The sequence below is a fragment of the Calonectris borealis genome, chromosome 1 (genome assembly GCF_964195595.1).
Source record: "Calonectris borealis chromosome 1, bCalBor7.hap1.2, whole genome shotgun sequence".
Lineage (NCBI taxonomy): Eukaryota > Metazoa > Chordata > Aves > Procellariiformes > Procellariidae > Calonectris > Calonectris borealis.
In genome coordinates, this window is record NC_134312.1 from 37,329,918 (window position 1) to 37,353,874 (window position 23,957).

At 35.3% G+C, this 23,957-nt stretch overlaps 1 protein-coding gene across 9 annotated transcripts in view; it reads left to right on the forward strand.

The window, feature by feature from the left end:
• Positions 1 to 23,957, forward strand: part of MON2 (MON2 regulator of endosome-to-Golgi trafficking) — a 117,035-nt gene that overhangs the window by 53,630 nt on the left and 39,448 nt on the right. For 5 of the 9 annotated variants that reach the window (XM_075148693.1, XM_075148681.1, XM_075148654.1 and 2 more), the window contains 8 exons: positions 2,175 to 2,318; positions 3,146 to 3,274; positions 5,145 to 5,335; positions 13,913 to 13,973; positions 15,291 to 15,414; positions 16,233 to 16,440; positions 17,252 to 17,334; positions 19,182 to 19,324. In XM_075148693.1, the coding sequence (XP_075004794.1) occupies positions 2,175 to 2,318; positions 3,146 to 3,274; positions 5,145 to 5,335; positions 13,913 to 13,973; positions 15,291 to 15,414; positions 16,233 to 16,440; positions 17,252 to 17,334; positions 19,182 to 19,324 (1,083 nt within the window). Of the gene's footprint in view, positions 1 to 2,174; positions 2,319 to 3,145; positions 3,275 to 5,144; positions 5,336 to 8,131; positions 8,197 to 13,912; positions 13,974 to 15,290; positions 15,415 to 16,232; positions 16,441 to 17,251; positions 17,335 to 19,181; positions 20,849 to 22,273; positions 23,802 to 23,957 lie in introns of those variants that run through there. The other 4 variants (XM_075148661.1, XM_075148671.1, XM_075148713.1 and 1 more) reach the window with 4 other exon arrangements.

A 23,957-nucleotide genomic window follows, 5' to 3' on the forward strand; every position in this document is an offset into this window, starting at 1 on the left:
GTTAGTACCAGAATGCTTTAAAGCATACATTTCTGAAACTGAAGTACTGAGTCAATTTTTACAACAAACAACGATCTGCAGAGTATTTTATTTTAGGGTTTGTTTGTGTTTGTTGTTGCCTGACCATTACTTTTTGATTTATACGTCTCTTTACTTAAGTATGTAAATAAGTGCACTTAATGCAGTAAATACTACTCTGTTTTATAAGCAGTTCTTAAAGATACTTTCAACATCGTTTGTCACACACTTTGCTAGGCTATTTTTGAGTTTTTCATATGCTTAGATAAAAGTTATCTGGCATCAGTCAGAAGCATAAACCTCTTGAAAAGCAATTCTAGTTAGATGAACCTGCAAAACTAAGTGACCTAATCCTCCTTTTTTTTAATCTTATATGGATAATTTTTAGAGTTGAAAATACCCCAGTAGACTGGATAAAAAGTGCCTCTATTTGTAAAATAAAAATTTTACAAGAGTTTCATAAAACATGAAGAATAAGAAGCTACTCATGCACAGACTTTGAATAGGAAGTAGTTATTGCTTTTGTTCACCAGTACAGAAAAGGTAGCATCTGAAATTCTTTTCCACTGATCCTGAAATGAATAATAATAATTATAAAAATCTAACAATGTGGAGTGAATGGCAAATGTATTTTGAAGTTTTGCCATTATAGATGTTAAGATAGTCTTCCGTGGGTAATGTAAGTTGCATCTGTGCAAGTGAGTTGCATCTATACAAAAGTTATCCAGGGTTTGTGGATGTTCTCTTTCCCTTTCTAATCCGTGTTTTGGTACATAAAATCATTTTTTATACCTTTTCTAATAGGTATGTAATCTTGCATTAACCTGTTAAAATTTAGTGCAGTGACTTAGTGCAGCAGCTGAAATTGTTTTACATGGTGTTGAATGCTTTTAGATCAGCAATTAACCTTTCAGTCTTCTGCCACACAGGTGAGTATCTAGCACCAAAGCATCTTTTTCAGAGTTCAGTACAGTCTTGAACTTTAGCACCAGAAAAGGAATATGGCTTTTTAGAAGGAGTGCTGCATTATATTCATAATGTTGATTAAACTTTTTGAGCATTATACCTGCATTTTGAATTGCAGGAAGCTGAGGAAAAGGGAAAAGTCCTTGATGATTCATGGAGCGCTCTGCTGCAGGTTGTAGACTGCCTGAAGGTGCAGCTAGGTCTTAGGGTGATTTAGTGATGACAGTGCCTGTAGCCCCTGTTGGCTTGCTCCCTCTTATGGCTGGGGACTCAGGATATTTGCTAGCCCATTGACTGCCATAGCTCATGACACAGCCCCAGCATGGAGGCTGCACTCAAACAGCTTCAGAGCTGTTGACACCTTGAGTGAGTTCAGCCACAACTCACGGATGATCTATTGTTAATGAATCCTTTGATTCCTCACTAGAGAAAAATGACAGTACAAGCACAAGGTCTTTTTGTGGAGCAATAAATAGTCTGTTTCTTGAAGCTTTGAGAGGAGAGACTCTGGGAGGAAAAGCAAGACATTTAAAATGACAGGAAATAATTGGAGTAACTTCATAGAATCATTGTATCTGGCTTTGAAAAGAAATGCCCTAAGATTGCCTTGGGATTTATGTTGCAACAGGAAATCATTAGCCTATGACAACACGATATTTCATCAACATCGTCTAAGTATACCCTTCCTGAAATGTTTTCCATTTTCAAGCAAGATTATGAGTTTCAGCTATACCAAAATCATATCATTCTCATTTTATTTATGTTGCTTTCTGTAAGACACAATTTTAACTACTTATGAAAATCTTGTGTGAATTACTTCTGAAATTTGAATGTTCCTTGAAGTAGAACTTAAAGAAGATGTGGCTGAGATCAACAGAGAAGACTTACATAAGAATTATATTTTGCTGTCATGTCAAAGCAGAGTTTGTAAAGAAAAGATATCTTTTGTTGGACGAAATGAAATAGCTGTATTTACTAAACTTGTATCTTGCCACTTAATTTACTGTAATAAAATAACAAAATTTACTTTCCTTAAACTGTTAGAACTATACACTGTCTTTTATACAGCATGACTCTTGCATAGTCTTGTATGGGAATTTTTCTTTAGGAGTTCCTTGTACTGATGCAGATTTTTGAATGCGGAAGCTCAAGATATATATTAAGCTTTTATAATTTCTTTTGGTTCATAGGCTATATGTGTGGGCTCAGAAAGTATGCAGATAATGTATCCTGCAATCTTCGACCAGCTGTTGGCCTTTGTAGAATTTTCCTGCAAGCCTCCACAGTATGGACAGCTGGAAACAAAGCACATTGCAAATGCAAAGTATAATCAGGTAATTAATTAGAAATCTCGCTCATTTCACTTGGCTGGTGAACCCAATTCAGCTTCAGATATAGGTTGTTTAGGAAGATGCATTTATTCCATCTGTAAAAACTTTGCTGTGCATGTTGAGTAATAAGTTAATTTATTAGTATTTTTTTACATGCTTTTGTTATCTTTGTTTGCTCCCTTTGAATTCTACTTTGCTTTTATACTTTGTGTTCCTCTGTGTAGGAAAGGTCTTGCCTGGACACCAGACATAGTGAATGTGTCTGGATTTGTCCAGTGGATTAATCTAAAATAACTTGTCCTACATGTGATACCAAATTTAATAGAAAGACACGATAATTTTGAATGGAGAAAATTCCCTCAAGCTGCAAATTTTTGAATTGCACGTGCTGTAGAGAAATGGGACATATTCAATAATTCTTTTTATCTGTGTACTCTGCTGTTCACTAAGCATGAGCATCTGATTCACTGTAATCGAAGAGGTAACTATTATGTATGTATTAATTCTTCTTATTCTATTTGTCCTGCAACACAATGGAATCACACTAGATACAACTATTTGCACCGGTGAGTTAAATTTCCTTAAAGATTGTCCTAATGTAGTTGTCTTGCCTAGACTGCAACATTTCTCCTACTTAAATGTACTTTACTTAAATGTAGAGTACATTTTCATAGTCAGACTACGTTGTATTTGCAGTTTTGTTGCTTGGATCATATTCTTAGCAAACCTTGCATGCATCAAACTGAGAGTTCAATGCAAAACATACATTTTCTGTTCCTTAATTAATGTTTTCACATATAGTTCAGTAATTCGCTAATTTTTTTTCCTAGGCGGAATGGGTAGCATTGAATTACGTACCATTTGCTGAGAGATCATTGGAAGTTGTTGTGGACTTATACCAAAAGACAGCTTGCCATAAAGCTGTAGTAACGGAGAAAGTTCTTCAGAACATTATTAAGGTAAAAGTTTGTCCAGTGTATGCTCTGAATTTAATGAGCTTAATCTGAAAATCATGAGTTTTATTTTGAGCTAATGTTGATAAACACTTTCTGGGAAGCTTAAATCAAACAAATTGATATTTTATGAAGATGAGCAGCAGGTAGTAATTTCTTTTGAAGCTGCAAGGCTATTGATACGTGTGTTCTTTAGCTGGATAATGTCAGCATCAGTATTTCACTGTTAAGATAAAAATTAACAAATTTGTTAGGCTACAAAACATTGATCTTTGAAGGTATTATGCACCTGAATCTGCTAAGCAGACCTCTTAGTAAATATGGCATTGAAGGCCAAAGACTAATTTCTGTAGACTGGCATACATACTTTGGAGACGTGTGGTCTAGCGATTACTTTTGATTTAATGACTTTGTGTGTCATTGATGTAGCTATGAAATGTAACGGGTGCACAAATGTGCCTTTAAGGTGAAATTGCCAAACTCTTAACTTTTTTTGACCTTGTTTCCATTTTAGCAAATAATTTTGGTAAATAATAGAAGTAGTAGTAAATGTCTGGAAAAAAGTGTATGCGACCTAAGTTTGTTTGTAATGACTTGGCTGACATCAGGTTGTTTCTGTATAGAAATATAGAAACCTGAATGTGTTTAAAATAGTTATGTGGTATTATTTGGAATCTGTTATGAATTAAATATTTGTATTTCAAAGTTAATGCAGTTGTTTTCCACTTCTGTTTTAATGGGATAGATGAAACTGATATAAACACCACTTTTCTTTAATGTTCACAGTTGATAATAATGTGATCTATTGCAGTAGATGAAAATGGTTTTAAAATTATTTTTCATGTCTCTAAAGCCCATGTTGATATTGGAATTAGATTTGACCCCTATGAACAATAGCAGCAGAAGAAAATATTCTGTTTATCTCTAGGGTTAGATCCTAGCTCTCATAATTTTTGGCAATAGAGAGTTTCCTCTTTCCTCCCTTTCCTCTTTCCTCTCTTTGCTTTCCTGAAATCAGAGACTTCACTAAAAGCATTGGGGGCATATGTGTAATACCCAAATGTAGTCACTATGTATCTGAAATGTAAATTAAATAATTAGTTTTCCAAGGTAACTTGGTATCAGGTTTTAGTTAGTTTGACTAACAATGCTAAAAGGAATACATATAGTGTAAATAGTACCTATGCTTAATGTTTTTAAACTCATTAATGACATTCTTTTATAGATATTGAAGCTCTCTTTCTATCTAAAAGACTTAAAATTTGCTGTGTTTTCATCAGCTATACATTTGAGTTGTCTTGCAGCCTTTATCTTAGAATTTCACTAACTCTTTTTGCTTTTAAACTTCATGTGGCTTAACAGTCAGCAATGACCAGGTGTCTTGCAGTGGTTATGTATACAGTTCAACTTTTGCATATTAGGAAAATTTTAAATTGAATGAGGCTTTTTTTCTTTACTGTGGAAGCACTTGTGATAGCTTTCTAGGATCGGGACTAAATACCAGAATACACTCATGATAACGAACTGCCTGCAATCTGTTAGATGTTAGGAAAGCCCATTTATCAGGCTTAGCAGAAATGGTGGATGGCAATACTGAAAAAGAAAATTAGTATGTAATTTCATAGTGTAATTGGTAATGGATCAACTCTGACTTCTAACCATGTAGTTGGCAACAGACCTGTGCTTTAGTCAGCTGGTATATGGTAAATCATTTTTATAATTACATTTTTAAAAGAGCATCTTATATACCAGCAAAAAAGGTAGGGATGTGTACTATCATCTATGACAGTGTCTGCCAAGATGTTCTGCAGAAACCAGTCATTTTCTTAGATTTGTCTGAGCAATTATAAATTTTGTTTTAACTTTCATTTTGCAGACACTAAGAATACCTCTTAGTCTGAAATATTCCTGTCCTTCTGAAAGCACATGGAAGCTAGCTGTTTCCTCTCTTCTCAAAGTTCTCTCTATCGGACTACCTGTTGCAAGGCAGCATGCATCTTCTGGAAAATTTGACAGTATGTGGCCAGAGCTAGCAAATACTTTTGAAGACTTTTTATTCACCAAAAGGTAAACCAGTTTCCTTTTCCCTTTTTTTTTTTTTTTTTTAAAAAAAAACGGGAAAGTATTTGTAAGTAATTTGTTCAGTAAATGTGTCAGTAAAGTTCAGTAAAAATAGCCTTATCTTTAGAGATATTTGATATCTGAAAATTATTTTAATGAATGAATGAAAAAAGGTAACCAGTTTGTCTACTTCAAAAAAGTATACTTTTAGAAAGTAGTAGAAAAAACTTGATTCAGAATGTGAAATGTCAGAGCAAGAGCGAGCTCTGAATACAAGGCTTAGCCTTTCGGACCAGGCCAAGGAATTTCTGTATGGACTCCCAAGGACATTTACTATAGATTTGATAAAGAGTTACTGATGTGTACTCAAATTTGTTCCTTTTTTCGCTTTGAACAGAGTTGCAACAATAATTTTTTTTAGTTAAGGTGAGCACCTTTAACTATATGTTTTTCTCTTGAGATCCATCTTGAAATATTCCGCTTACTATGAATTTCGGAAAATTATTTCTTACATTGCTGTTCACTTAGAAGCCCATAGTTATCTTGCATTTGTTTCTACTCAAGATAAATTGACTGCCCCCTAATAATTAACCACGCTTTATTTATAATACTTTGTGAAAAGTGTAGCTAAATAGTCAGATTTATAACTAGACAGACAGGCAGATGTATTAAGTACATGCATAATCTCTCAAGAATGGAACACTGTAGATGTGGGCATGTTGAGAAAGTCCAGAAGTGAAAAATAATAACGATCAGAGACAGACAAGCTGATCTAGTAGTTTGTTCAACCAAAAGAATATATCATTAGGAAGATGTGATAAGTCTTCAGAATATGGTAAAAGATTGCTCCAGAGAAGAATTTTTATTGTCCCTTGAGAATGGGTAAAAATGCATTTCAGTACAGCAAAGATTATCTAGGTTAGACATTAAGGAAACCTTTTACTGTAAGGAAGGTTAGGTATTGCAGAAGATTGCTTAGGAGCGATATGGAATTTCCATCTTCTGTGAACATTTGTGGGTAACCATCTTTTAGGAGTAGTTTAAGTATACCTAATAGTGTCTCAGATTAAAGGACAATGTGAAATATGAGAAATTTAATTCCCTGATTTTCTGTGTGTATGCTGATTTCAGTAACAAATTAATCTTTCTTTTTAATAGAAAACGGTAGGGTTCTTCTGTACCTAACACTAATATGCTGTGTACTTGTGTGTGTATAGCTTTCAAACACACAAAAATCAGCAACCAAACACAGCTGTATTTACTGATGATGAATAACTAGCAGCTTGCCCAAAACAGACAAAAAATAAATACCAATAAAACTTAATTTTAGAGACGCATCCGTTAGTGAAAACGTTTGTAATAATGAATGGTTTTGGAATTTCATCAATAGGGTTACATGACAATTGAATGAAAAAATCTTTCTTTTGTTTTTGCATTTACTTCAAAGAAATATTATTAAATAGGAGGACCTTAAAATAAAAAAGCTCATCAAGACTACATAAAAGACACTTTAATTATCCAAGTTTTTCTTTTGATGCTTCACTGTTTCTTTAATTTAAAATAATCTTTGCAGTATATGGTTTGGTTTTGTTTTCAGCTGCGGTTAGTAGTCCTGCTTCCATTCTGAGATAGGCAGTCCAGATGAGCCAACACCCTATAATCAATATCATTGTTGGGTTTAGAAAATTAAAATGAACGTTTTTCAGGTTATTGTAGGAGAATGTATGTATGTTCACTTAGAAGTTACTTTGGGAATACGTACTACTATTTGCTGTAAAGGAATTATTCTTAAATATCTGCAAAACAGATGAAACACATCCATTTTGCATGTTTTTAACTGACCCAGACTGGCACTGCTACAGTTTTTGGGTATTCATCATTCATAAATGCAGGGAAGTAAGATTATCACAGATCTTCAATGTAATTCAAGATAATCCACTATCATCTGCATGACCTTTTTGGCCCAATATGTTGTCTGTTTTTCTTAATTTACAGCAAGTGATTTATACTTTTCTTGAAAGTTGTTCCAACCATGGAAATTCTATCTTAACATGTTGCTTGCTAGAAACAATCACGGTTGGCGTTAATTCTAATAGCTTTTGCCAGCTGTCATACATGGGTAAATATTCGCTGGAGGTAAAGGAAAAATAGTACTTCTGGGAATATTTATGATGCCCTAAAACTTGTCTGTCTTCGCTTAAGTCTGGTTTTGCTTCTTTAGAGACCAGAGTTTATTCTATAATTTTACATACAAAATGTGTTTTAGGGATCAGCATTTTCATCAAGATGTTCTCAGAAAAGTTATATGAAACTTTTCTGTTCTCTCACTTAGAAGCTTTAAGGTTCAAAAGAATTTAAAATATTAAAAACAGGCTGGTGGTTTATAGAACCATATGGCTATGGCAGGGTAATTTGGCCTGTTATTATAATTAATCGCCATTATCATTACTCTTTCCCAGCTTTTTATGAGTAGATGATTTTTGCTTATATAGTTGTACGTTGTATGGCTATTGAATGTCTAGTTTAGGGTTGGGGTTTTTTTGCCCCCCGATGTCCATCTTTTTCTAAATAGCAGTTTATCTTCCCAAGTGTGTGGTTCTTCTACTTAGAGTTAGAGCCCTATCCCTTAGTAGCTTTAGGATAGATAGCCTTTCTGTTCTCTCTATCAGCCTGAGCCTTGTGGTCCTAAAAATGTTAAAGAAGGGAATACATCTGCTTCCTGCCAGTAGTCAGGACAATTAGTAATAGCAGTCATTTCTCCTTTTCTTCATCCTCTTCCTCCTCCCCACAATGCTCCTGAAGCGTGCCTCTCTCACTGTGATGCAAGGAGGGCTCTAGAGATAGCTGTGGAAGTTCCCTACGTTGAGGTAATTCTCTTCTCATTTCCTTTGGTTAGGTCCATCTGCACTTCTGTGCAAGATGCTGTGAAACTAGCCTTGGCAAATAGGGCAACCTGTCCCTTTTGTGTTAGAATTTTCTAAATTGTGTCTTTTCATGGATTGTAATTGCAGTATAGTCAGTTTCTTACATTTGTAGTTGTTCCATTTCTAAGTAAATTGAATTCAGAATTTTCAAATTTACTGTGTTCTTTCAATTTTTTTTTCTTTGTTACAATTCTAATAGAAAATATATGTTAATCATAGTGGTGTCTTATTCCAGAATAATGCGGGAGAATTTATTCACTGTTTTGAAAGTAACAGCTAAAATTTATTGCTGAGTTAAGGTACATGTCAACCTTCAGATTATAGGAGAAGGCAATGGGAATGTACTTTCCATTCCAACTGTCCATGTTGGTCCTTTATTTTAGGCCAGCTAGGTGGTATAAAAGCTGTTTTTTTATTGTGTTCCCTGATTTATTTATATTAACAATGAGTTGTCGTTTTTAAAACTTGTGGTTGTACTTGGATTTTTGTCTATATCACCAAAATCAATTAACCAAGCCACAGATGAGAAGATGAGAGCATCCTGTGCTCTTAGTTAGATTAGTGACTTGTAAACTTGACTTGGTTTTAGTGACCCTGCTGACCATAACTGTGGCTTACTGCACCTGTGAATCAGTCATCCGTGGTGGCTTTCCAACTTGCAAATATGCCATGCAGGACAGGGGGTTTATTAAATCAGGTGCAGAAGTGTACAAATCTGGCTGCACTGCTGAAGACCAGCATGGATTTAAAAGGTCTGGAGTGCAAAGAATTTGGAAAATGCAATTCAGAGACACCCCAGGAGGCTATCGGTGAGACAGAGTAACAGCATTACTGCATTATCTGCATTTTTACCATTATCCAACATGTCACCCCTTCTGAGAGGAATACAGTTAGATATATTCAGTTGGACATGAATACAGTTAGAACTGAAAATTTACTTTCTTATGCTGGCATTCTGTAATTTTTCCTAAGCGCTCTGCTTCAAGGAAACTGAAATGTTTTGTCACAAAGAAAGTTACTTTTCTTCCTTCACTCCTGTATACCTTTTCATACTCCACACTTTCCACTATTTAATGTTCTACATGTTCCATGCTATTATCTGTCCAGGCTTCATGCAAAGCTAGGTAAATATCTTCCTTTTGTACCTGCTCTTCAAACCCTTTTTCTTCAAAGCTGACTTAGCACTGCTGGGATGGTTCTAAATATGAAATATCTGCATCTCTGTAAAACTTGCAAATGTCTTATTGCAGTCAGTCCTCCTAGCGACACTGCATTACAGATTTGGTTAGTTTTTCCCTCTAGCTTTGTTCATTAAAATATCCCAGTGCATATTGTCTCATTTTTCTGTGCACATTCTCCAAGTCTTTACCTGGCTGAGGATAGAGTAGAAAGGTAAAACTCTTTCTATTTCACTGATGTTCTACATTTTTAATCAACATTTTAGAAATTTTTCTACTCTAACTCATAATTCTTCTAATCACTGTGGTCCTAGAAATCACATGTGTAGATAGCCTACTATTGCTTCCACCAGGGAAACTGAGTTGGCATTGGTTAGGCAAGAGGTCACTGTGGTTAGAACCCTTAAAATAAAGCTCTGTGAATCTCTGAGTTTAAAATAGTGAACCTCCTCTGCATGGTCTTGCCTCTGTCTTTTGGACAGGAATAGGTTTTCAAGCCAGCTATGGGGCTGAATGAGAGGAGATACTCACTGATGTCTAAAAAGTACAAAGCACAGCAGAAATGGTCTCTGCAGCTTTGTACATCAAGAAATTGCAAATATAGCCAAAAGAGCCAAGGCAAATGAAAAAGCAAAATGTTACTGTCATAGAGAATTAACAGCTTTCAAGCAATAAGCTTCAGCTTTTTTTTAAAGCAAGCTACAGCTGAAGAGGCTCAATAATCTTGATTTTTATTATAAATCAAAATGACATTTAAAAATTAATACATTTCATGTAACTTAATTTACACAAAATTGTCTTCTAGTAAGAGCCTGGTCTGTTTATTATTTCATAACATTCTTCTTTCCCAGAGGCTTTCATGGAAGCATGTCAAGCCATTATATAAAATAAAATTCAACAAACGTGTGCGTGTGTATATATATATATATATATATATATATATATAAAATTTACTAGAGCAGAAGTCTGTGCTCACATGAGGGAATTAAATCAATACTCTCCAAAAAGATGCTTCAGAGCAGAGTGCTGCTGTGCACAGCAGGACTCTGGGTGGCTGTTAGCTCTTTGTTGTTACGCTCTAAAGCCCTCCCTAGACAGTGGGCAGCGGCTGGGAGCTCTGTGCCTAGGAAAGCCTGCACATAGCAACCGTCTGCATCGCACTGCCTCTTCTCTTCCCTGGCCATTGACCCTTCAGTACAGTTTGGCTGTGTTGCATCAGACCAGCAAAGCTTTTGGCCCGTAGATAGATGTTTCATATGGACACCTTACTTACAAAAATCTATGTACCTGGGAGTAATACGCTACATGAACAAGTATGTAGCATAATCTGTAGCATATATGGCAGATCAGATATGGATGACTGGACAGAAAGGTCTTAACACCTCTTTAAAGTAAAGCTCAGCTCAGAAAGTCAGTCGTAAATTAGGAAGTGTCAGAATGAAAACTTCCCATGTATTTCAACATGACCTGCATTTGTATGCATCATAATAGGTTACATTACTATTTAAAGGTTTGCATAGTTAACTTCTTTATATGTTACAAAAGGTACTGACTGAACAGCTACTTAATACTTTATTTTATTCTTTGTTTTCAACATATAACTCTCAACTTCCTGACTGCCTAACACACAAACCAATAATAAATACAGTATTTCATATTTTCTTCTTTGGGTTTTTTCTAATCATACACGTAATACTTGAGTGTTTCACAGACAGTGCTGAAGCTATCTACATAAAATCCCTTTGAGGAAGGAAGATACATTTATTTTTCAAGCAGGAACATTGGTACATACTGTCACAATTGTCAAAACTGAAAATTAGCTGTAGGTGTGCAGACTGAACTTCAGGTATCTCATGCTAAGCACCCAGAAGATGGGGGGAAAAAGCTTATCTTAGAAAAATCTTACTTGACTTGGTCAGCGTCATACAGGAGCACTGGGTGGGGGGGTGGGGGCTGGAAAAAAACTTTTAGCTAAACTAACCAGATTTGAATGAGATTTAGAAGCCTCCAAAGTTCTTAAACCTTTCATTAAAATTGGCAGTGGGATGGAGAAGACAAGCCCAGACGAGTACCCTTATGAGGACAAGGCTGGCACAGGTCCACAATCGTGTATTTGGCAGCTGCCTAGCCAGCGAGCACGTGCTTAGCTCTGAACTACCCACCACATGTCTGTTGTTTCCTGGGGAGGGACGTGGGGTGGAGGAAAAGCTGGGGGCTGGGGAGGCAGTTTGGAAATAAGCCAAAGGATGCCAGTCTGCTTGTCACTATGATACTGCACCAATTCCTCTGCTTACCGAACAGCTTGGTTCTTTGTTCAGTCCAGAGCTCTCTTTTCCTTGCATCTGCCTATTCTGTCATAAATTAGGCAGGGAATGTTGTGGCAGATTGACCCTATCATTTTCCTTCCTTTTCAGTAGTGACCATCCTGTGTACTTAATCAGATGGTTTCTCTGGAGAGAAAAAAAAAAAAGCATTGTCTAATTTAAGATGTATCGTAACACACAAGCATACACAATAGCAGCAAGTTGAAGGCAATCTTAATTCCAATATTTCTAACCATTCCTTTCAAGTGGTCAAAATTCGAAACTGTTCCTCAGCTTGAAGATGTTATAGTTATTTTAAAAAGACAAAAGTAAAATAATGGGAAAAGGAGAGAATTTAATATATGAAATTATATTGACCTTATATAGCACCTTGTCTCTGATGTTTGTTGTTAATGCTACTGGTTATTCCAGTAGCATATTACTGGAACATATTACTAGTAACATATTACCTTCAGTGCAAATCAGACACTGTGGAGAAACTGAACCCACAGTCCAGTGGGTTTTGCAACTGTCTTTAAATTTCGGAGAGACATAGGCATGAGGATTCTGACTTCAGCTCTATGTCAGAAAAACAAGGACTGCGTAACTCTGTCAGAACAGACATGTATCTAGACCTATGGGCTGTTTCTGTTGGGTTAGTAGGGTACCTAAGGAAGAGTGCAAGGTGACCACATAGTGGTATTTTCATGATACGCTCCTTCAGCTTCCCAATTTAGCTCAGAAAGTTCTTGTACCACAGGTTGTCATTGGCTCGTAATCGATTTTTCTTTTAATAATTTTGCTAACTGTATGTTGAATCTGTGTAGATTGTAGCAGGCAATCCTATGATTATGGGACTATAAGCAAGGTATTTCAGAGTTTATCTATTGTGTGAAGTACCTTCTTTGATTTTTTTTTTTTAATTTTTTTTTTTTCCCAAAGTGCAGTAGAAGCAGATCTGTAAAGCAGAACAGTCCATGATGAGGACCCATCAGCCGCAGAGTGCTTACTTTAGGTGTTTTATTTCAGAGTAGCTGTAGTCTGGCTTCCTGTCATGCAAGCATCTATGAGAGCTTGGAGTACATTTTTTGGTTTAGTTTCATCGAAAATGAATCCAGTTCTATGCTCTCTAAGACCAGACGTGAACCAAGGTTTATAAATGGGGATGTCTAAAAGTTTAACTTGAAAAGCCCATGTCTGATCCAAACTAAAACACTGATGTAGGCACATCAGCTGAAGTAGTTGATTGCTGTCTAAGTAGGAGGCCTTTACTCCATCTGTCCTGCTGAGGAACTTGGCCCAATAACTCAGCAGAAGCATAATCCAGCAGAGGAAAGGCATTTCAATTCACTGAACAGGTAGTCCAGTAAGTACAAGGAAGGACTCAATAAATGAGATAAAACTTCACCAGAGAAAACTGCATGACTGATGGTTGGCATAAAATTCCCAATCAAATGACACAAGATTTCCAAATTTACAAGCAGGTAAGGTAGGATTTTGTAAAGTATTGGGTAATTTTTATGGCTGAATCACTTCTGGACATTTCATCTGTAAATAAATTTTTATACACAATGGAAGAACTGCAGAAAGTTCTGAATTTCTTCAAAATATTGTTTGTAAAATGGGTGTCTCTTCATAAAATTCATTGAGAATGAGAACAAATACATCATTTCAGTTATCAAGGAAAAAGACAAAGTAATGTCCCATTAATGAAAAGTGGGTTTTCGTTAATGCAGAAGAAAATGTAAAATTAAAATTTTTTACAGATCTGCTGAAAATCAAGTCTCTTATCTTGCAAATTGAGAGAAAAAGTAAAATGTAATAAACTATGATCCCCTGATGATACCTTCACAGACTCATCTAAATAGATATTGTGACTTTTGCACATATAAGACGAGAGATTACTTTGAGATACATATGAAAAATGGTGTTAGTGATGCAAGTCCTTAATCAGGTCCATCAGTTGTCACTCTTCAATTTTAGTGTTTTACTACTTTTTTCCTTTGAATCATTTTTATCATCATTATTCATAAGATTTTATTCTAAAATGTTAATCATTATCATATAATAGTACCAACTTGATGCATGTAGTAACTTTAAATGTAATGCATTTTCCCGTACTTATCTCCTTACACATGTTGTGAATTTAAAAGTATAACGTAGTATGTTTATTTTTAGTACGCCTCCTGATAACCTCTCAATTCAAGAATTTCAGAAGAATGAGAGTATTGATGTTGAGGTAAGGAGACTATAACAAATATACTGTTGAACATAATGAGATTGTGACATTCACAGATTGCATGTGGTTCTGAAATTTTTTTTTTTAAAAGTTACCCATTCATTATTTTTTTCCGTGATATTGTTTTCCTTTTTGAAAACAAGACAGGAGATTCCTAGGCTCAGAATTCAGCTGCTTCAGAGCTATGCAAAAAGTAGGAAGCGGCATGCCAAAAACTACTTCTTATCCACTCCATTTCAAAACAGTGTAGAACGGCTAAACCAGAATGTGTTTCTGCCTCTAATCCATTATCTGATTCTCACTTATTTTGTTATTGCCAAGCAATTACACAGGTAATTGTAAACCATGGAGCAAGCTGACAGTTAAACCTAAAGTGAGTGCTTTCTGTCTTGAGGGGGGGCATTTAGTCAGCAATGACATCGTTGCCCTCCAGATGTGTTCTCAATACTGAAAAGCTTGTGCATAAATGAAGAAATGATGTCTTGTTTGTGCAGTACAAAGACTGCTGTAACTGTAAAAGAGATCATGTTTGGTTGGATAAGGCCGAGGAAAATTAAGAGATGATGATACTTGGAATGAAGAGGGACTGGTCCCCTTTCACTCCATGACAAAGTAATGTGGCAGACCAGGGATTAGGGGTACAAAGGAAAAGGAGTTGCAGAGAAGACATGGCAATATCTGTGGGTTTGATCGCCTGTCATCTCTCCAGCGTGGCAGCTGGGACACGAAGATTTCTGGCTGAAAAGCGGGAGCGGTTCTGTCTGCAGAGACCAGAACTCTGAGATCTAATGCATTAATTTAGGGAGATCTAAACCCACTTTGTTCCTGAATGGGCGTATCAAGACCATGGATAGAAAGCATTTCAGTTAATGTGCATTGCCTTAAGCTTGTTTAGATAGTTAACTCAGTTGTTCTGCAGATGTCACATTGTAAGCATGTGATACATGTGTTAATGTCATAGTGAGGATATTGAATTGGGTGGAGGGAGAGGGAGATCCCTAATGTTAGATCTTCTCTTTTCAAAACCATAAATTCGATTTGAAGAATATACTTCAAATATCAGTGGAAATCTGAGTGATAACTGCTTCAGAAACTCTGACAAAAGTGTGTGTGTGGGACGTTTATTATTTCAAGTTTAATGTTACATGCAAGACCACAATTTTTGGACATATCTGCAAATTTTAAAAGCTAGCGTTGGAAGATTGTGTGAAGTTTCATTAGGCATGTCTCTCTTGTTTAATGTTTCTGTCGTCTTCTTACTAGAATTACAACTTTAATATTCAGAAAACCAATATAAATATATTTCATTTCTTTTAGGTGGTGCAGCTTATCAGCACAGAGATACTGCCATATGCTAATTTTATTCCTAAGGAATTTGTTGGTCAAATAATGACTATGCTCAATAAAGGCTCAATACATTCTCAGTCATCCTCCTTTACAGGTATGGTACCTGAATGACAAAAGATATGGTGCTTAAACCTACTAGAAAGTAATGAAAATGTTGAGAGTACTTATTCTGGTAAAGACTTGAAGTTCCATGGCATGTATTCAGTATAGACTGTTTGATATCCAGCTTGTTTTTATAAACTATATTTTATTTCATGGAAGTTGCCGAGCATTCCTTGCAATTTTTTAAAAATTATTTCCTTACTTCTTGGTCAATATCATATATAATATTGTACTTGTGTTACTTTATATTTATACTTTCTACAATGTTTTGCATTGTGCCAGCTGAAATAGTTCTAACAATAATTTCAGACAGACATAATATCCTGTTCTTAAAAACTTAATGACCTTAGCATAACTATATGGTGTACCTAACCAGATACCTTCTCTGCCTTTAAGAAAAAACATCTATAGTTTTTTGGGAAAGATGAAAAAAATGGACATAAGCCATTACAGAGAAAAATATTTTGATTGTACAGTACCAAATATTAGTACTTATGATGTAGAACTGGGGTTGCTGGGTTTTTTTTTAAATTTATTTCATATATATTTTATTATTAAAGCAATGTCAAGTAGGTAACACGTTACTGAATGTGTTGCATCTTTTATCTTTTACTTTTGGAACTATTGTGATTATTGCACAGTCACCTTTTCTTAGAATGTATTCTTAGTATTTGTTCATATCGCTGTTAAACTTTTTTAATACTAGAGGAGCGATAACCTTTTTGCAAAATATAATAAACTGATTGAAATGCAACATTAGTGTATTGGCATGCATGCTGCACAATTAAATATGACATTTTACTTTGACAGAAGCCGAAATAGATATTCGAATGAGAGAGGAGTTTTCTAAGGTGTGTTTTGAAACGCTGCTCCAGTTTTCATTCAGTAATAAAGTCACAACTCCTCAGGAAGGCTACATCTCTAGAATGGCACTTTCTGTGCTCTTAAAAAGGTCACAGGATGTATTGCATCGCTACATAGAAGATGAGAGATTGAGTGGCAAATGTCCTCTTCCACGGTATGTACATTGTCTTTAGGAAATGAAAGGTATTACCAGTACTTTGAGAAGAAGGTTGCATTCAAAATTTCACTCAATCATTAAAAAAATATTGGCGCGGGGATGAAATTTAAAGCCAGGGAAATGTTTGTGGGAAAGACATTTCAAAGGAAATGTTGATACAAATATTTTGTTGAAAAAGCTTTAAATAATAATGGTAGGGTTCAGTGTCTGTTACATAGACAATAGGAATGTGACTTAGTAACTTAATATTTTCAGTTACTGAAACAATGTTTCTGATACCTGTAACATAATATTTCTGAAATCTGATTTCCCTTTATTCCCAGTAGAGCTATGTATAGTTTCTAAATTGAGAGGTGGAAAGTCTCCTTAAAAATAAGATAAAATATCAAAACAGCAACGTTGTGAATCATTACTGCAGTAATTGTTCTTGAAACAGAAAAATTGACCAAAATACTGGGAAATTCTTTAAAATGGGAACATATTTAAATTTCACTTAACTTTTGAAGGTTTTGATCATGAATGATGAAATTGATTATTGTCATGTACATGAGTATTTTCAGCTTGAGATGTGTATGCTGTTACTGTTTCCAGTATCAAATTTAAAGCTATCCTAGCTGAGACAACAGCAATGATGGTGGGAAAGTTAAAGACAAATGATAACCTTAATCTCTAAATACCCTTTTTTTGGTAGGCTTCATTGCAGCTGTTTCCATTATGTGTTTTTTTTAATGTTGTGTAAGTTTCAAAGAAAACTTATATTCTTGAGACAAAAATGAGTAGTTGACTGTTTGCATTTTTCCCTTTGTAGGCAACAAGTAACAGAAATCATATTTGTTTTAAAAGCTGTCAGTACTCTCATAGATTCACTTAAAAAAACTCAACCTGAAAACGGTAAGTTATTTATTGTTAAACAACATGGTTATAAACAAGATAACATTATGTCTGCCACAAAGAGATATTTATTCTTTCCTGTAGTAATTTTCACATAAATTTGAAAGAAAAATGTGATCTGTGAGATTCAGTATTTTGTAATTCTGTGTATATGTAGGTGGCAGGTAGACCGAAAAAAAACCCACAGAGTTTTTCCAGTATACCTAAAAGTATAAGATCTTAAGATATGTTTAATGAAATAGAAAACTTCAGTTTGTCTTTTATTAGATAGAGCTTAGTGTCTTCTTAAAAAAAAAAAAAAAAACAAACCAAAAAACCTTCCATAAGGTTAAAAGAATTCTTAAATATACGTAGTTGTGCTAGATCCTTTTTCTTTTCATGATACTTTGTAGGTCGCTATGAATCATGTAGGTGCACTCTGCAGTTAAAGGGATGTACAAGTTAAATGAATAGGCAGGCTGTTAGATACTTAAACTTGCGGTCTTGCCTTCCCTCCCTTTCTGCTCTACCTCCAATTCAGAAAGATGTCTTAGCTCATTGATGCCCCAGTAAATGGTTGACAGATGTATTTAAAGGACTGAATTAAATGGAAGACCTCTACCTCGTTTATAATCGTGCACCCTGTTCCTCCTGTAAACTGCACCTACTGTCTGCATAGAGAGTTCCCACCAGAAAACTTAGTCAGGAGTCTTAGTTAAACCAACTGTATTGGACTCCGCAACTCTGACAGAATTGCATATACAACACTTCCCTCTACCTCCCTGCACTTGATATTATGAGGAGCAGAAAAAACCTTTTCAATCCTGAAACAAACCAACCAGCCTTTCCAGAAGAACATAGGCAGGTGGGTTTCCTGAAAGAGGCGGTACCTCAATTGCAGCATCAGTGAGCGGCCAGATCTATGATAATGTGGTTTCCGAAGCTGATGGCAAAAGGCTGAGGGCAGAACTATGCCAGGATACATAAAGCCTTTTGGCAAGCCCTGAAAGCAGCTGAAGTGCTACTTTGGTGGGCCTTTCTCTTAGAGGGGTAGAGTAGCCAACTCAGCTGGACTGTTCCCCACATCCGTCTTCCTGCAATGAGAGAAATTCTTCACCTGGTCCATACATGGCAGTGATTGCCAGACCTCCTGCATACTTTCTTATGAAGAGAACCACTGGGCAAATTACTACTACTTCTAGCTTTTAATAGTTTTATTTCTTTAAGAAAATTATTAACATTGTCTGAAATCAGGGTTTTGTTCTCTTTTGAAAACAGATAAGCAAGGAAGTGACATAATAAATAAGATTCATGTGACAATGTTTAAGTTCACTTGCTGGACTAACAAACTTTACCATGGATATTTTTGTGTATTGGTCCAGTGTTTCTCCCTCTGCTTTCTATAGCTCTTGTAATCTGAAATGATTTGAAATTAATAGAAGTCCTCATTGCTGACAAATTTCCAAAAGTGAAATGTGCATCCAATTCAATTTTCTGTCAGTAGCTGAGAAAAGCAGGGAGAAAATTTGTGTGTGTTACGGATTTAATAAAAGTAGTATCTTCAATTTGTCAGTTCTTCATCCAGAAAACACAGTGAATGACTCACATGTAGAAACACAGGTGTGTGGCACCATTTTATGGATATCCCATCTGGCTTCCAGCTGCTGCTGCAAAAAAGAGTATGGCTCTCCTGCAAAAATCCTACATCATATCCGAGAGCCCTGTACAGATGTCGTAGTGTCTATATAGCACTAGGTACCTGTGTTTAGGAACCTGAATGTGCCCTTATTTACACAGGTACTGAAAAAATCTGTTGTAAGAATTTGGACAGTAGTAAGTGATTCAGTCTGTTCTTTTCTTCGTTGCAGTTGATGCTAACACATGGGCGCAAGTTATTGCCTTGTACCCAACGTTAGTAGAATGTATCACCTGCTCATCCTCGGAAGTGTGCTCTGCTCTGAAAGAGGCACTGGTTCCCTTTAAGGACTTCATGCATCCACCAGCATCCAAGGTACAGAATGGAGAGTCTTGACCCCATAAAACTTTTTTTTATTTTTGAAGGAAAAAAAGTATCCAAAAATGTTTGTTCCCGGGTGAAGGTTCTCTGAGGAAATCTCTTGTGACTAGTACTTTGGCAACCAGTGCTGACTGCCTTTTAACTGTACTAACAAGAGCTCAGCAATTCATGAACACAGGCTATATCTAAAGGTTCCAGAGTGAGTAGCAGTGCAAACCTTTAATAAATTTAACTGAATAGTTGGAATCATTTATAATCTAATGTACTTGCTACAGTATCTTGAAGTGGTGATTGAAAAGTGGGCTTATGTACAGCTTGTTGTGTATGTGTTAATGATGTAATTAAAAATATTTCAATTCAGTCAGATTTATTAGGCTGGTGTTTTGCACCCTTTTTTTGAAGTACGAATTGTACTAAAATTTTATGCAAGATGGTACTGTAACATTCCATATATCTGTAACCAGCCTTTGTAAACAAAGGGAACTGATATACTTGTGTGTATAATAAATGGTACAGTTCTGTATAAAATAGTTGCATTTATTATTTAAATTCTTTTTAAAATATTGATAATGTTAAATGCTTGAAAATTTATTTATTATGAATAAGTTGTATGCTTGCGTTTTTACTTACAGTTTGCCTTCTAAATTGCCAGATATGCTCATTCATATCTGATCATGATGTTAGTTTTTGCTTAATTGAATGTATCTTCTCTGTGGCCATTGGACATCTAAGAAAGGGTCATATCACAAAAGACTGCAGCGAGCAGCCAGTAGTCTGCTGATCTCAAACTCCAAAGTAGTTGACCTGAAATAAGTTTGAATATGCAGAAATCCACTGTAGCACTTCAACACTACCATACCTCACTTCATAATATATTTGTTTCAAGATGTTTGTTCTACTCAACTCTATCCATTTTTGTAGTTGCAGCCTTGCTTTAAAAAAAAAATACATATTTGAGGGTTGTTAGCCTTTTTTGACCTTCTTGGCAGGTATCACAGTCTTTGAATCATGACCCAAGAAAGGTGATTTCAAATATCTGAAATACTTGGCTGTAATATTTTGTTCAATAATTTTAAGTGCTTTGTTTTGTAATGTCTTTTCAACCAAATTGTTCTAATCTTTTAATTATAAGCTGTGTCTGATATAAAACCATGAGAAGTGTATTTTTGAAGATAGTTACTCATTTAGAAGTGCAGTAAAATTTGTCATTAAGTAAATGTGAATTTGTTTCACTTTCACGTAATACACAATCGAAGCAGAACACTTTTAGTAGTATTGTTTTTAAAGTTTGTGACTTAGCACTTAAACTCTTATTATTAAATCATTAATTATGATTTCAATAATGTTTCACCTGTATTCACATATTTTTAACCTGTGATGTGAAAGCACAAAGGCCAAATGTAAAAAAAAAAAAGACAGGTGCCTTTCTATGGATTTCAGAATTTCAAAGCTTGTCTTTAGGTTTTTGTTCCTTAAAGTCTTTTGTAGATATTAAAAGAGATTATCATGCATAAGAAATGGTATTATATCTGTTTGCTTTACACTTTCCTGGCTAAAGTGACATTGATTGGTACATGTGAATAGGTGTAGAAGTTGTAGGAGCTTCAAGTTGAAGGTGTGATGAACTCGTCAGGGTTAGAAATACCCTGTGTGAAAAATGTTATACAAGTGCAGCTTTGAACAGCTTGCTCCCATAAAGCTCCAGTTTATGGTCCTTTTTAAAAGCTTTCTGTTTCAAAGTACAGCAAATATTAAAGAGGCTTCAAGATCTTGCACGTTTCTCTGTGAGCAAAGTTGCATGGAACTTAATCGTCAAGCGTGGATAGTTTTTAGAGAACACACAGTTTGCATTAAGGAAACAAATGCGTTCCATTAATAGAATTTATGTCAAAATAGCTTCTTTGGAGGAGCCATTCCAGTATAATGCAGAACTGGTTCCCACATACAGTTAACAACATTATCTGCACTCTGAAAGTGAAAACCTGGCAACTGCTCTCTTAATTAATGGAAGATAAGTCAAGGTCTATGAGGTCATTAAAGAAACAAAGTGTAGGGTGGGAAAGAAGAGTATTAATTTGGTGTAGAATATATTATCTTAACCAGAATTTCTAGAAAGAGGTGTGCAGACCAAACTGTGAGTGAGTTTGTTTCTAATTAGTTTCTAATTGGTTTTTCAGTGATAACATAGATGCATTCTGTCCACTGAAGCAAATCTTCAGCTTTATCTCTATTTTAAAAGGGGGGTGTATAAGTCTTTCCTGACTCTAGAGCTTAGAATACTTTACCACCTATGGACATTAATCTTCAAAAGGTTTTGAAATAAACTACCAATGAGCTAACTTTCCTTCCTTCCCTCTTAATTAGGAAATGAATAATACCTGTGCTATTTGAGGCATGTTTTGGACATGCAAGCTGAGGTTGACCATATTCAAACCGCTTTCTTGTATTTTGTATAAATAGTTTGAGAACTAAAAACAAAGCTACTTAGTTTAGAAAAGAGGTTTTTCGTTGACTAATTTTGTCTGTGAATAAGAATTATTCCCTTGATGGTGCCTTCTTGTCCAGCACTCAAATATTTCTTCCAACTTGAAGTATCAGTTTCTTTTTTCTATTTGTACTTTTTGCTAAATAGTCTTAAGGGCTTCTTTGATGCAAACAGCATTTTTGAATATTTAAATTTCATATTTTTACATGTTTCTAGCAAGGTAAATCTTGTTCCTGAAGAAATTGAATTTGATTTAACATTACCTACTGACTAGACCCGTGTTCAAGTTCTTTTCAAGTCTGTAGGGTTGCTTAGTCATGAGAAGTAAAACACGTGGACATTTTCAGGATTGGGTTCTGCATTGTGTCACTGAAATCAGCCAGAAAAGGGGTACAGCTGACTGTTTTAAGACAACTTGTGTAAGAAAGATAGTGAAATTAAATATTCATGATTCTTAGGGTGGAGGGAGAACATCAAAATAAAAATCACTGGACTACAAGAAGGCAGACTTCAGAAAACTGATAGGTAAGATCTCACAGAAGACAAGTCTGAGGTAAGAGAGGAACTAAGGAGATAAGACCATTCCTCGGAGGTGCAGAGGTCATGACTGAAAATATATCCCAGTGCCGGTGATGGAGACTAGCTGTAATAAGAGACCAACTCAGTTAAACAAGGAATTTCATTGACTTCAAACACAAGGAGGGGAGGCCTACAGAAGGTGGAAGTTCCGATACCACTAAAGAACAGTGGTAACAGATAGGGATGAAAGTAGATGAGATACACTGTCAAAAGACAGAGAATAAATACATAAGTAGTAAAAGATTTGCGTTAACAAAAGTGCTGACTATTTAAGAGGATGGCTATTGACATAGCGAGTGATCGTGTGTTTGGTTCAGATTTGCCATTTGTGTGTTGAATTTTTTGGTTTGTTATAGTGATGACTAATTCAAAAAGTCAAAAATCAACTGCCAGTGTATTGCTCGTGCAATTAATATAAGTGACGAAGACTGAAGAAGCTTACCTAGAAAAAGGAAAACAGGATAGAAAATAGTAACATGTTGTTAAATTGACTGGGCCTGTAGAATTTCTTCCTCGTATTTAAAAAACTAATCTGAGAAACTTCAGCATTTTTACGATCATCTTTGAAAACTAATGTAAAACAAGAGAAGTACCAGATGACTGAAAAACGCAAAAACAGTGCTTTAACTTTTTAAGGACAAAATGGAGGAGAAGATGGAAATTCTAGATCAACTGGTCTGCCATTGATTCTTTTTTTTTTTCTGACAAGTAAAAATTAAAATCTGTTGTTAGCATCAGCAAGATATCCATGACTGCATAACAACTGATAAGTATTTGCTATGATTAAGTCACATAAACCCAGTCTAATTTCTTTCTATGAAAAAGTGACAGATCTTGTGGATGGGGATAAGAACTAGTTGCTAAATCTTTATTGTAGTAAGGCTTTGGACACTCTTTCACATGACACTTTCATAAGCAAACCGGGGAAACAAAGTCTAGCCAAGCAGACAGGACCCTAAAAGCAACTATTAGCTGATCAGGGTCAGAGTGTGCAGACTGGGATTCTACATGTAGCTTCTCTGAATACAGTATAAGGACAAGAGAGTGTGCTTACTAAATCGGTAGCAAATTGACAGATGTATTACAAGTATGCTAGAAAACAGGATTATAACTCAACATCTCAGCTGGTTAAATGGTCTCCCAAAAACCAGGATGCAATTTATCAACATGACTGTAAGATACTGCTGTTAAGCAGCAGTCAGCTTTTTCCGTTTAATTTTGCCAGCTTTCTTGAATAGGAGACTTGACTCTCAAAAACAGTTTTGATGGTTTTCCTTAGAAAATTCCTCCAGTGTTAAAATGGCTGTCGGTGCAAACAGCTGTCATTAACACCATCAAGAACTAGATCTGAAAACATTTTGCAACAGTTTCTAATAATAGAAGTATAAAAGTAGTCTTAACATCTTTAAAGCAATTAAAAATTAAAATTTTACATCAACTTTTGAAACAGATTTCTGTGCATAATTCATAATTTTATAACATTTAATCTATACAATGATTGCATAATTGTCTTTAAAGCATCCAGTCAAAACTTTATTTAAATAAATCTTCATTTTTTAGTTA